At 42.0% G+C, this 14,221-nt stretch overlaps 1 protein-coding gene across 1 annotated transcript in view; it reads left to right on the top strand.

The window, feature by feature from the left end:
• PEPD (peptidase D) overlaps positions 1-14,221 on the top strand; it is a 140,943-nt gene that overhangs the window by 122,917 nt on the left and 3,805 nt on the right. Inside the window, exon 14 of the mRNA XM_010006227.1 lies at positions 7,464-7,655. Within this exon, the coding sequence (XP_010004529.1) occupies positions 7,464-7,655 (192 nt within the window). The remainder of the gene's footprint in view (positions 1-7,463; positions 7,656-14,221) is intronic.

Below are 14,221 nucleotides of genomic sequence, written 5' to 3'. Positions count from 1 at the left end.
GGTAGGTTCGATATGGGATATAAATGAGGGTTTGTGCCTGTTGCAAGGGAGAAAATGTGGTAGGTGATCCCAAATTTCCAGACCCTGAGGTAGACAGGGCTGAAGTTTTCATTTAAATTTGGGTTCTGTGTCTCTAGATGTTTGAGTTTATTCAATTTCGTCTTATATTAATTGACTGTAAAGCTCTAAAGAATGCTAAGTACATTTGATGACTTTCTGTAATAATAAGCCAGTTAATTTAAGTTAGGTTAATAACTTATGTGATTTTAACATCTTGTGAATTAAGTGTTTCATTTTGTTTTGTCTTTCAAAATTATAAGATTTACTCTAGTTTAAAGTTTTAATTCAATTATCTATTCTCATTAAATCTGATCCTTTCATTGCTATTCTGCATCAGCAAATTCAGGTCAGAGGTTTGTTTCGATCCTTGAGTTATCCATGTCCTTCCATTACTGTACATGCTTGGGGAACATCTCTGCTGCTCAGAGAGGTGTACAAGCTGCATCTGGCTCTGACAGAAAGCTTGCTTCCAGATCCCAGGTGACTGTGGGGATTTAGGTCACCAAACCTACTGCAGAATACAGGAATAATCTTGTTCCCTTTCTTGTTCTGGCAAAAATTATTTTCCTTACGTATCCATACTTCATGCTGAAGCAGATTTCATTTTTTTCGTGGTTAACATTGCAAATGATGCATTCTTTTTTTTTTCCTTTAAGAAGCAGAGGATGAGGTGAATTTACCAAGAAGCCTAAAGCTGTTATGTAGAGCCCCAGTGATGCAAATTGCTTCACTTGGCCATAGCCTTGCAAAGCCTTGCTCTAGTTGTGTGTACGTAGGACCTGCAAACATGAAACAACCTGTATGGTAGGCACTTGTATGAGCAAAGAGTAAAAGGGCCTTTCACCAGTTTTAGCTCTAGGTTTTGTTCTTGTAAATTATTGTACACCTTGAGAAAAGATGAGAAGAAAAAAACTTGCTGCTTCTACTTCACTGAGTCCTCTTGAGTCACTCTATTTTTGATTCTTTGTATTCCTGCATAGCAGAGCTGGATGGTTGTGTGGGCCACTAAGGAGGCAGAGTGCAGGCAAGGAACAAATTGGTGAAACCTTTCAATTCTACAGCATTTCCATGCAGAGCAGCACTGAAATCCATAGTGCTTATTGTTACCTGTTGGGTCGAACACCAACCCAGTTTCCTGCAGCATAAGATTTCCTGTGGACTTTTAAACCCTTACCAGAGTTAGGTTAATAGATCTTCTTACCCTGCTGTGGCATCTTACATAGGCTCGGAAAAATTGTGATTGGTTCCCAACACCTTTTCGCTGTGAGGACAGATGCTGAGGTTTGGGTGTTTGTGGGAGCTCAGGACTTGAGCAGAGGCAGAAGAGGAGAGAAGGCTCAGGTGCTGTGTCAGTGCCGTGCTGTGGTCAGACCGTTTCCTGTCATACCACAGGGTTTCCCTTCTTCTCTGAGAAAGTGTCATATACTTGGGGAGTTTTTTGTTGCTTGGTTTGGGTTTCATTAGTTCTGGTTAATTTCTTTGAAGAAGATATTTGGTTATTATTGTTTTACTTGTTGAAGTTTGTTGCAAAAGACTTTGCTAAGAGAATTTTTATCTGAATATTGATTGTCCAGATCTTTCTGAGATTTTAACAGAGACTAACAGCTTGTGTGTTTTTGAACAATTCATTCTAGGCATAGGAGAAAAAACAAAATAGTACAGTTCTTCTTTCAATTATTTATAAAAATAAGATATGAAAAGTATCACAGGTATGCTGCAGGGATTGTGCTATGCAATTTCCACTAATACCATTATCAAAAAAAGATCACAAAAGAAGAGGCCCTTTCATTTAGTGCCATTGCCTGTGTATGCTTTCTGTGTGCCAGAAGAAAACCTGTCTGTCAGTTTTTAAACTGTGCTTGTCATTGGTCTCATTTTAAAAACTCTGTTGCTGGTAGCTCTTGCAATTCTTTGTCTCATGTCTTACAAATTCTCCATCTAAATATTCTCCTCATCTTCCATGTTTATGTGTCAACTTGGTGATTTTTGCTACGTGCTATTTCTTTTTTTTCCCCGCTATTAGGTATTAAAGAAAAAGAAAAAACTACACTTGGTATGTTTTGTTTCCATTCTGAAAGCAGTGGAGTTTGGTGACATCTGAGGATCAGGATGGAAAAAAGACATGGGATGTTATGCTGAGGATCACACTGTAGCAATGGCTTGAAATGCAGCTCTATCTGACACAGAGCAGGCAGTGATGCCTCCAAGAAGTGGTGGGCAATTCTTCTTCATTTTCTGTAATAACAGGAAGGTTATTAGGTAGCTTAAACCTGATAGCACAGTTAATACCTAGGAGAAGACAATGATGTTTCAAATAAAAATAGCCAGTTAAACATCGTGAGCCCACCATTCCCCCAATATTAACTTTGAGCTATGTCCCAAAAGCTCCAGCTAGTAATTAGATTCTCCTACAGAAGTAGAAGCTTTGATTTGCAAATGCCACAAGTGGTATGTGATGCTTGGGGCATGTTCTCCTGTAATCTGCTGCTGATTTGAAAGGTAGTTATTTCAGGTGACTATAAGCAGCTCAGGCTGCTGGGAAAAAGTGGAGTAGGTTGAATCAACTAATGAGAATCAGGGCTTAGAGGGAAGGGACGAGGATTCAAATGAAATGGAATTCAAGACATTTTATTAGCTGCATAGGACTCTGTTCTTTTCAGAACAAATGAGCTAATTAGAAATTGGGTATACTGAGTGGGAGAACAGGGAAGAGTGAAAGAGCTGAGATTTCACTTCAGTGTTGAGTTTGTGTAATCTAAAAATAATGTTAGTATTCCGACTAATTTAAATAAGTGATTGCACTTAGCTTGGTAAAATGGGTAGGACTTTACTGTATTGGATGTGGTCCAACTGACACAGTCTTATTTGTCAGGCTCAACAAAGTTCTGTGATGATGTAGCTGGAAAAAAAGTACCAGAAATCAGTTTGTGTCACTATGTGAGTGTTTTACCATGGTTCAGTATTTGCCATTACAAGTTATGAGTAGCTTTGGTGATCTCAGCTGTGGCCATGTTTTGCTGCCATTGCTGGCTTGAAGAATCTTCCGGGTCATGCTAACTAAGTGTTGCAGCCCTGATTTAGGAGGGTGGGTGTCCTTGCATCTCTGCACTTCTTCATCCCTAGCTAGTGTAACTGCCCTGTGGGCAATGATGAGCAGGCAGAGACATCACCTGTGTTTTTTTTCTGTCCTGATCTAAAGATGGACCCAAGATCAGGCTCACCCAAGTAGGCCTGGAGATATTTCTGCTTCTGATCACTTTGCTTGGTAGCTGGTGTCTGTGGGACAAGATTCAGCATGATACACATTGCAGTTCTTCCATGGAAAAAGCAACATATATCCCCACTAGCCATTGAGCTGCTGAGGAACCAGCAGTAATTCATCCTTATACTGAAGCATTCTGGGGTTATTGCAACTTGTTGTCTTCCACGTCCACTTTTCTGGGAGATAGACATTTGCATACTTCATAAATCCCTGCTTATTCAAAAAATAGATCTATATTTTATATTACTGCACACTTAATTTGAACTTTTATTTTGCTTACATAGTAATGAAATCAGTTTACATAATAATCCTCTTGTTCCCTTGACAGTCCTTATTGCCTAGACATGCTTTTTTTTGTTACCTTACATGAACCGTTAATTGGAATCTGATGTTCTTGGCAGGAGTACAGTCACAAATGACAGTGTCATACATCTGTGCTTACTGAGGTGGGAGTGTCTCCATTTTAAAATGTGAGCAGAACCTCCAGATAAAATCACTCTTAGAAAACAATTTTGTATATAATCTGTTCTTGTAATACACAAGAAAATAAACAGTTCTTTGAAAATTAATTTTCTCAGAATATCACTGGGACTCTCTTTTTAGATACCTAGGTGTTAATATTTTCTAGATTATGCTCTCTGCTTTTTTGGGGCAAATTACCAGTTTATGCTTTACAGTTATACAGCACTGAAAGAGACAGGGTCCTGCTCCATGGCCAGGCCTCCAGGATATGACGGTAATAGAAACAGATACCCACATAGGTGCTGTGCCAGTGTTCACATTTTTTACTCTTCATCTAACTACAAAAGAGTATCATGGTTATTGTCAAAAACAAGGCATTAGTTGTTTAGCTGCACAACGTAGGGAAGTTTCTTCCTCACAAAGAAGAAAATCCATTAATGGCAGAAGATTAATACTGATGAATTACAGTGTGAGGCTTTGTTCTCAGGAGGGTTTGAATAGGTGGAAAACAGCAATGCCCTTGTTTCAGATCTGTCACCTTCTGTTTGGGGATGATGGTGTTTCAGTCATTAAAAAAATCCTCAGATTGGTCTAGTTTTCATAAACAACTGAAACAGACTGAGAGCTGAGAACTGTCAGCTCCTGGACCTGATGGCTGTGGTGGCTACCAAGATGGTCACAAGTGATCAGATCAAATGTCATTTGGGATGCTGAAGCCATCATGTGATGTTTTAATCCAGTGCTGTTCTCAGAAGAAGAAATTTTGTCATCTCTCCCGCGTGGTCACCTTCCCCATTCTGCTTGTTCCCTGACCCAGCTCAGGCTGTCCTTCAACCTTTCATTGAGTTGGACTAGAGCTGCCCTTCAGTTAGAGTATGCATGGCCATGTTCACAGAATAGCCAGAACCTCTGGCTAATAGAATCTCTGTCTTCATCCATTGCATCCAGCACTTGGTGAACACCTTGCTGGCCTCCATTGCAAGGGAGCACAGTGTTTCCTTGCCACAGATCCACCCACCAGTGTCCTGCTTGCAGTCTTGGGAAAGCTGAGCAGTGTTACTCTTTTTCTGAAGGTCAATGAGAGATGGTTTCATGAAAGGGTTGTAGCCACTGCCATTTACACAGTTACTTCAGTGCCTGCAAAATCCAAAGATCTGGAGTTGAAACCAAGAGCTAACACAACCTAAAGGTGAGATAGGATGGGGGAAATATCAAAACAAGTTTGTGAATTCCTTCTAGAGAAGTTAAAATTTTACTTTTGGGGGAGCAGGAGTATTCTGGTGCCTCAGGAGCCGGCCCTGCATTGCTGACAGCCCAGGGAGCCTGCACGGCTGAAGGAAGTTTCCAAACGTGAATCCCTGGGTCTTTCTCCTGGGATGCAATTGTGTTATTGGCTTCTTGGAAGATGTACTAAAAGCAGAATCAGACTGCAAGCAGTCCAGACAAAATGTCTATGCATTGCTTCAGTGGCTGGGCAGGGGTGTCTGGAGTGGGCATTGCAACTTGATCCTCACACCTGGTGGCAAACCACATTGATTGCAAGAAAAGGCAAAAAAATCCCAGACATTGTGGCAGGGCTGCCTTCCGAGGGTGTTTGCCATTGTTTCCCTCGCTGTGCATTCATCTTTCTAGCGTCTTTCTAGCATCTGTCTTGGATTGACTTCCTCAGAAAGGACATTTACAAGTAGAATTGAAGAGACATGCACTTAAAAGCCAAATATGGGTTTTGTTGTAAAGCAGCCGATAGTTGGCGAGGCACCAAAAGGTCCAGACACCAATATAATTGTTTAAAGCTCACGGAGAGATTAATCCACAAAATTGGATGCCCTCATTTCCTTTACGCGTTACAATGAATGTGTGAGATGCCAAACCCCATGGGGCAGCAACAGAAAGAAAAACGGCTCCATTTCAGTGCAGTTATTGTTTCAAGTTTAGAAATACATTGATTCTCTTTGGGTTTTGATAAGAATATAAATGCAAAGTGCCTTGCTTAATATCAGATTATTCTTGTTATCTAGCCTCAGTAAAACAAAATAATGCTTTCTTATTTTAGTGTAATATATTATATTACACTGTAACATATGTAAAATTCAGATCAAACATGAAAGAAAATATATTGAATACACAGTGAAAAGGGTCGTGATACACCTGCTGGCTTGTGAGAGCAAGCAGATGCTCCACAGCTCTGAAAAATGGGCAAACTTACCTGAAGATGTCCAGGCTGATGACTTCTGTTGTAAGATGCTGTGCATTGGAACAGAAGCTCTACAGAGGGAAAAATGCAACTCCGGTATTGCTTGGGTGACCAGTGAGAATAAGTCAAGCGTTGCTGAGGGCCTGCTGCAAGCAGGATTTCTGAACTCTTTAAGTGGAGCTCAGGAGCAAATAGTGCTGTGGGGCAATACACACTTTGAAGAGCAACTGATTGAATGTGGCTGATCTGCAGGGGAGGCTCCTGCCTCCCTCCACCCCCTGACCTGGCATGGCAGGAAGGCCGGAGCACAGCAGGACTGGGCATGCAGCCAGGGCAACCCTGGGCAGGGCTCGTGTCCTGGAGAAAAGAAGGGTATTTCATCCTCCTGATACCAGTCATACTTCTAGTGGTCCTGAAAGGAGTTACCCCTTCTGCTGTCCAGGAAAATTACTGTGAGTTTGTCTAGAAGCAAGATTTGGGAATGCTACCTGGAGACCAGGTAACTTTGGTCTTGCAGACCTGTTAACCTCTGACTTACTGGCTGCAGCAGAAGAGTTCTCCTGAGCAGAGTGTGTGCACATTTGCAAGCTAGTAGGTCTGTGGACTGTTTACTGGTCATCACAATATTTTGTTGATGAAATTTGCTACAGTTGCAAAGATTTTTTAAAAAACTAAGGGGATTTAGATATATTTATTCTGATGTTGCAATATCTGGCACATTTGGGGGAAACAAAATTAATATCCTGAACTAGTCTTTGTAGTGTTTCTAATTCCTTGACTAAGCACGTCCTCATATATCATTTTACTTTACCAGCTTTTGGGAAGAAGAGAATGTTTTGCTAGTCAGGACTTGTTTTGACTTAGTTTTTAATATTATCAGTCAGCACCATGTTGCCTGAAAGTCTGAATCTGTCAAAATTTTAGTTTTAAATAGGCTGCCTTTATGAGGTCATGTGTAGACTCATTGCTCCTGAATCAAGATCATAAATGGGTAATTTTAATAACATTCATTGAGAATAAACATTTGCATATCCTTGGAGAAATTTTTCTCTGCTACATAGTTCAGCTATTTCAGCCATGACGTGGAAGGGTGTCCTGGTTTGAGCCAGGATGAAGCACGTCACTTAAAATACTGTACTTTGCAAGAGAAGGTAAAGAAAGAAATCGTGCAAGTTATTATTTTTGTTCCGTAGTGCAGTACTTCTCACAAGGTAGTGAGTGACAGTATCATGTGTATCCAAAGCTAGGATTTCCGTGGTGCAAAAACCAGTTTGGGTGTTGAGTTGAAAGCTGGTCCTCTCTGTTTGTGAAAGCTAAGTGAGGACTGACAGGAGAGGGGTAACTGCAGCATTGATTCAGCCTTTTGCTTTCCGATTACTTTTCTGTGGTTTGGGTCTCTTATGGAGCAGTCAGCTTGGGAGGGTCTTGATAAAAGGTCACTACAAATTGCCTTTCTGTCTATCAGAACTGGTGTTTCTTCCACAGGGAGTGGAGCGCATTGACTTGCCAGGGCTCAGGAGCCTGCGCACTGCCCGCAGCCTGGAGCAGGGCATGGTGCTGACCATTGAGCCAGGCATCTACTTCATTGACCACCTCTTGGACCAAGCACTCCGTGATCCTGCACAGTCCTGTTTCATCAACAATGATGTCCTGCAGCGCTTTAGAGGATTTGGTGGGGTGAGTAATTCTAAACCAGATGGTTTTCTGAAATTGGTTTTCTCTTTGTTTGCCTTTACTATGTACTTGAAAATATCTTTTGAAGTTGTAATTTATTGTGCATAGGGCTGTTCCTGAAGGAGCACCTTGGGCCATTTGACAGGAAGACGAACTGGTTTGGTTTTTTGTATTATTTTTCAGTATGGTTTAATACTTGTGATACCCAATTAGCAATAGACCTGTATTTTTTCATAGATTGAAATACCTTCTGTCAGCTTTGTACAGTGTGGCTTGCCAGGTCGATGTTTTGTCTAATGTGTGAAATGTGAATGGTATGAAATATGAGACTGAGATCCATATTCCAGAGCTAGCTTCCTTGACAGCAGCACAGCCTAGTCCTCTGTCCCAAGGCAGGAGATCCTGATGCCGTTTAAATCAAGGAGGCAGTAGAGGAAAACAGCAGTAATTGCTCTTAGAGGATTATTATCAGAACTGTCTGAAACTTGTGAATGTAAAGCCTTCTCTGTTGTCCAAGGTGGTGGTTGATGGTCTTCACGAGCAGCTGTGCTCAAGGCACTGCCCTGCAGCGGTGTGTGTGCAGGGTGGCTGACTCAGGAGGTAGCCATGATCCCAGTGATCGTTCCCATGCAGGCAGCTACTGTGCAAGTAGAGGGGCTTTGTTTCTCCATGCTCTCCAGGGCACATTTCCCATTCACAGCCACCGCCCTCGCAGAGCATTCAGCAGTGGCAGTGGCTTCCAGTGGGTTTCCATTTTAGCAGGGCAAGCATTTGAAGGGTGCCGCATTGTTCTCCGAGCTTCCGTATTCATGCACAGAGAAGATAGAGCAGGCAGCTGCAGTGCCCCATCCTCCTCGTGGCTTTTCTGCTAAGTCTCAAGAAAGCTAACAATCACTGGCAACGGCAGTGATTTTCTGGTATGAAAAGTCACTCATTAGGAATTGTCTGCTGCTGCCATCAACTAATTTATCACTGTACGTCAGCCATGAGAGGGTAATTACTGTAACGCTTTTGGTCTGAGCTGGCTTTGAACCACCAATGCCAACAGAAGAGTGGTGTGTGCCATCACCAGTGGTGTGAGCCAGCCAGGCTCCTGGGCAGCTGCCTGGGAAGGGTCCCCCTAAGATATTTGTGCAGCCTTACCAAAAGGCACGGGATGTTACCCTTCCTGGTACTGAGTTCCCTGCTGGGGTTTGGGTGTTGTTTCTTTATCAAGACTTGCCCGCCAGCCAACTGAGATACTGGTGAACTAAAGGCAGCTAACTCTGCATTTTCTAACTGTGAGCACATTCTATATAGAACTGCATGCTGAAGCATATTTAAAGGAACATTGTAATACACTTGTGTAGCTTGACACTGCAACAAAAAGAGGTTTAACTGTTTTCGCTTTCCTTGTAAACACTCCGTGGGAGTTTTTCGGCAGCTGAGTTGATTCTTGGTGAGCTTTCTCTGGAAATGCTCAGCAAAGCCCATATTTTATCATGACATGCTGTGAATGCTCACTCCAGCTCTGCAGCTTGAGTGGCTCACCCTGTTGTGTGTAACAGAAGTGACAGCACAGGATCCCTACCTTGGTAGTAAGTTGCTGGATCAGGCACTTTTGTTCCAGAGATTTCAAGCAAAGTCTAACTTTCTCCCCTGTTTTTTGCTTAGCTTCCTGTAATGATGACTTGTAAGGAGAGCTAGCCAACAAACTGTGGTAAAAGGGGGAGCTGCCCAAAAACGATTGAGTAAAAATCTAAATCTCTGATCCCCCTGTGAACAATACATTTTACTTAGAGAGAAAAAAATAATAACACACATACTCCAAGCCAGATGTTGTCACTTGATTTTGTCCAGGAGAAGAACGGAAATAAAATCTGAGACTGAAGTACATCTGAATATTTCTGAATTCTACACAAAAGCTGAATTGTAATGCAATCAAAATTAATTTTCCATCTTTACAATTCTGACTTGATTCTGCATAAATACAAGATGCAATTTGTGCTGTGTAGAGTGCTTAGTTGTCCACATGCTGGTTCATTCTAGTTTATCCAGATGGAGTGTTTCTCTCAAAAGCATGTCGGAAGACTTTCTACATGATTAAAAAGGTTTTACTAGGAGGTAGCCATGATCCCAGTGATCGTTCCCATGCAGGCAGCTACTGTGCAAGTAGAGGGGCTTTGTTTCTCCATGCTCTCCAGGGCACATTTCCCATTCACAGCCACCGCCCTCGCAGAGCATTCAGCAGTGGCAGTGGCTTCCAGTGGGTTTCCATTTTAGCAGGGCAAGCATTTGAAGGGTGCCGCATTGTTCTCCGAGCTTCCGTATTCATGCACAGAGAAGATAGAGCAGGCAGCTGCAGTGCCCCATCCTCCTCGTGGCTTTTCTGCTAAGTCTCAAGAAAGCTAACAATCACTGGCAACGGCAGTGATTTTCTGGTATGAAAAGTCACTCATTAGGAATTGTCTGCTGCTGCCATCAACTAATTTATCACTGTACGTCAGCCATGAGAGGGTAATTACTGTAACGCTTTTGGTCTGAGCTGGCTTTGAACCACCAATGCCAACAGAAGAGTGGTGTGTGCCATCACCAGTGGTGTGAGCCAGCCAGGCTCCTGGGCAGCTGCCTGGGAAGGGTCCCCCTAAGATATTTGTGCAGCCTTACCAAAAGGCACGGGATGTTACCCTTCCTGGTACTGAGTTCCCTGCTGGGGTTTGGGTGTTGTTTCTTTATCAAGACTTGCCCGCCAGCCAACTGAGATACTGGTGAACTAAAGGCAGCTAACTCTGCATTTTCTAACTGTGAGCACATTCTATATAGAACTGCATGCTGAAGCATATTTAAAGGAACATTGTAATACACTTGTGTAGCTTGACACTGCAACAAAAAGAGGTTTAACTGTTTTCGCTTTCCTTGTAAACACTCCGTGGGAGTTTTTCGGCAGCTGAGTTGATTCTTGGTGAGCTTTCTCTGGAAATGCTCAGCAAAGCCCATATTTTATCATGACATGCTGTGAATGCTCACTCCAGCTCTGCAGCTTGAGTGGCTCACCCTGTTGTGTGTAACAGAAGTGACAGCACAGGATCCCTACCTTGGTAGTAAGTTGCTGGATCAGGCACTTTTGTTCCAGAGATTTCAAGCAAAGTCTAACTTTCTCCCCTGTTTTTTGCTTAGCTTCCTGTAATGATGACTTGTAAGGAGAGCTAGCCAACAAACTGTGGTAAAAGGGGGAGCTGCCCAAAAACGATTGAGTAAAAATCTAAATCTCTGATCCCCCTGTGAACAATACATTTTACTTAGAGAGAAAAAAATAATAACACACATACTCCAAGCCAGATGTTGTCACTTGATTTTGTCCAGGAGAAGAACGGAAATAAAATCTGAGACTGAAGTACATCTGAATATTTCTGAATTCTACACAAAAGCTGAATTGTAATGCAATCAAAATTAATTTTCCATCTTTACAATTCTGACTTGATTCTGCATAAATACAAGATGCAATTTGTGCTGTGTAGAGTGCTTAGTTGTCCACATGCTGGTTCATTCTAGTTTATCCAGATGGAGTGTTTCTCTCAAAAGCATGTCGGAAGACTTTCTACATGATTAAAAAGGTTTTACTGATAAATATTAATAGTACAGGGGTTAGTATTGGTGTAAGTTCTAGCTAAAGAGCTCACTACAGCTAGTCTAATCTTTCTGTAAGTTTAAAAGACAAGTACATTCTACAAAAGGAAATAAGTAGCCTGTTTCCCTCTGCAGAGCTCAGCACTAATTAAAGTGTTCTTAAGTTGGTTTAGTTTAATTCACTTCAAAAATGAGCTTAAATTAATCAAAGTAACACCTCTGTAATTCTGAGTAATGCTGTCCACACAGGGGATTTGTGGATTTTAATGAATTCACCTTGAATTCATGTCTTTTTTCAGCTTTGAATAATTTTATTGACCGTGACAAGTCTCTGCAGTGAGAAGAGAAGCTCTTTTGCTGTGCCAGAAAGGGCAGGATTGTAGCCATTTACTGTACTTCGTGCTGCCTGGTGTTAGCCATAAAGAGACCGTAAAAGCTGTAAGAGCAGGAGGTAATGAGAGGCCAGAGGAGGTTTTCCTTTGCCTGCTCCTCATTGCTGCTGGCCTGTGGGGCATGTGCCAGCGGCACCAAAGCAGCCCCTGCACACACTCCAAACAGGTCTGGCAGGTCTAGCCCAGCCTTCCCATATCCCTGTAACATGGACACCCAGGCATTGCGGCTCTATCTGCTGCTCAGTGACCTCGTTACATGGGCTGTATCAAACTAGAGCTGTTCAGGGTCAAATACAGATCCCCCTGGAAGGAGGCAAGAAGCTTTGCTAGGAGATCTGCTTCTGAGGGCACAGGCTGCCCTGTCTGAAGCCTTAAACCCTATACTTGCCAGCTATTGAGTTCAGTCGTTTGCAAGCTTCCTTGGCCAATTCCAGGAAGTTATTCTGTCACATGTACTTCAGTTCTCTATCTGCAAAACTAAGGTCCCCTGTACCAAGGTCATGCATTCTGTGGGGCAAGCTGTGCTGTGGTCGCTGGTGCAGTGCCCATCCTGGGGCACCTCTGCTCTGCCTGGACTCTGCCCACCCTGCTCTCAGAAATAAACATAGCTGTGCAAATAGAGCTGTGTGTATATGGTTGTAGATACTGCTCAGGAAAAGCAGCTGATTCCTCAGGAAAGGGGAACTCACAATGCCAAATGCTGCCCTTTAGGGTTTGACGTTTCTGTTCTTCATAAGCTGATTACTGATTCATGCAGTTCATATGATATTTTCTCAAAGACCCAGTAAAACTGTTCAAGCTTTTTTTGGCCTTATATACTCAGTCTCTGTTCAGGCTTTATTTTTCCTTAGGAGTTGTAGAACTATCACTAGACTTAATATGTGAAGACTCTATACAACCTAGAGAAAATGCTGAAAGAAAGTTAAATGTTAAATACATTACTTTCTTTCATGTACAGATTTTTCTCATTTAAAAGTTAAACAGTTTACAAAACCCAGGACCTTGAAGATTCACTAGTATGACAATATTTTTCAAAACTATACTACTTCCCTTACTCAAGAACAAATGTTAAACCAAATAAAAAGCAGGATATTTACTTGCTTCTGCCTTGGTTCACAGAGCCATGCAGCTGTCTCTGTCCTGATTTTTATTTTTCAGAAGCTCCATTTCTGAGTTTATGGTGAATGTGTGTTGTGGAATTAAATAGTTTACTCCGCAATAACTATTACGCTCATCTGCTTCTAACATTGCATATTATGCAGCAGTAATAATGTTGCATCACATTTTTTTAAAAAAGTTTTCATAGAAAATCAGTTGTCATAATGAAATATATAGCTTTCTTTAAAGCTCTTGTAAGAGAAATTATAGTTGTAGGCAACCCAGAAAAAAACAGCTAGTTGCTTGTAAACCTTCTTTAACTGTTTTCTCTTTAGTTGTCTAATTAACAATATTAGGTTAAAGTGTGAGCAGTTGTTTCTAATCTGTATTAAGATCATAGTTTATTGCTACTTTTTGCGCCTGGATGAAGAGACTGTTTGTCTGAAGTTTCTTTTTCCAACTGTATCAGTTGATCTAATATAATACATGGCCTCACCCTATTAATCTTGATTCTGTTTTATGAAATATTTATATGGGGACCTTTAAAATAACGCGTACTTGACACAAGGATGTGCTTGCAAATAAGAGGGAAGACTGGCAGTATGGTATGAGGAAGAGTCATGGTATAGCACAGATGCCTGTAGCATTTTAACAGGGAAGAGCCTTCCCCAGCCCTGCAACCTACCCACCTGCCCCTGGGTTTGACTTAAGCTCTCTCCTAGGCAGTCCCCCTGAAATTCAGAAGTCAAACCCTGCTCGTGTTAAGTTTGCTCTATTACAAATTATTGGTGAGTTGATGGCCAAGTCAAAATAAGTTCCCTTGGCTACATGCGTCTGCCTCTGTAGGATACCAGCTATAAAAGCAGAAATGTGGATCCTTCAGCCAGACAGAGCCGTATGTGCTAATTTACTTTGTGGGGCAGCACATGTGGCCCATGTCCTGTCATCGTTCCCCAGACAAGTCTCCCACTCTTGCAGGGATAGTATTGCTGCTTTCCACAGACATAATCAAACAAATGCTCAATAGATTTTTTTAAAAGGAGACATGTCATCAGTGGTCTTTTTTAATTACATGTGGGATCTGTCATCATGCAAACCTGGACTATTTAATTGGCTAAAATTGTTTCTTGATTCTCAAAAGCTTTTTATATATATATCATCATCCAAAAGAAATGAATGAGTGCTACAACCCCCTTCCCTTGGAAGATAACACGGGATGCTCTGGGGAGCATGACTGTATTAGTAAGTCAGGACAAAGTGCGAGGCTGTATATATAGCTGACAGCAGCCCTGACAGTTAACTCCTGTGCTGTCCTTGGCTGTGCCCGCAGGGCCCGGCTGTGGGACAGAGTTGGGACCACTGAGTCAAGCCACATGACAGTCTGTTGCTGGCGTTAGGCAGTTGTGCAAACAGATCCATCTAGACAGATCATGCCACTACCCTTGATAAGGAAAAGGCATTTTAGGGACAGTC

This window comes from Chaetura pelagica, unplaced genomic scaffold (genome assembly GCF_000747805.2).
Source record: "Chaetura pelagica isolate M959 unplaced genomic scaffold, ChaPel_1.0 scaffold139, whole genome shotgun sequence".
NCBI lineage: Eukaryota > Metazoa > Chordata > Aves > Apodiformes > Apodidae > Chaetura > Chaetura pelagica.
Note: the sequence above shows the minus strand (reverse complement) of the source record. Positions and strands in the feature narration are given on the sequence as shown.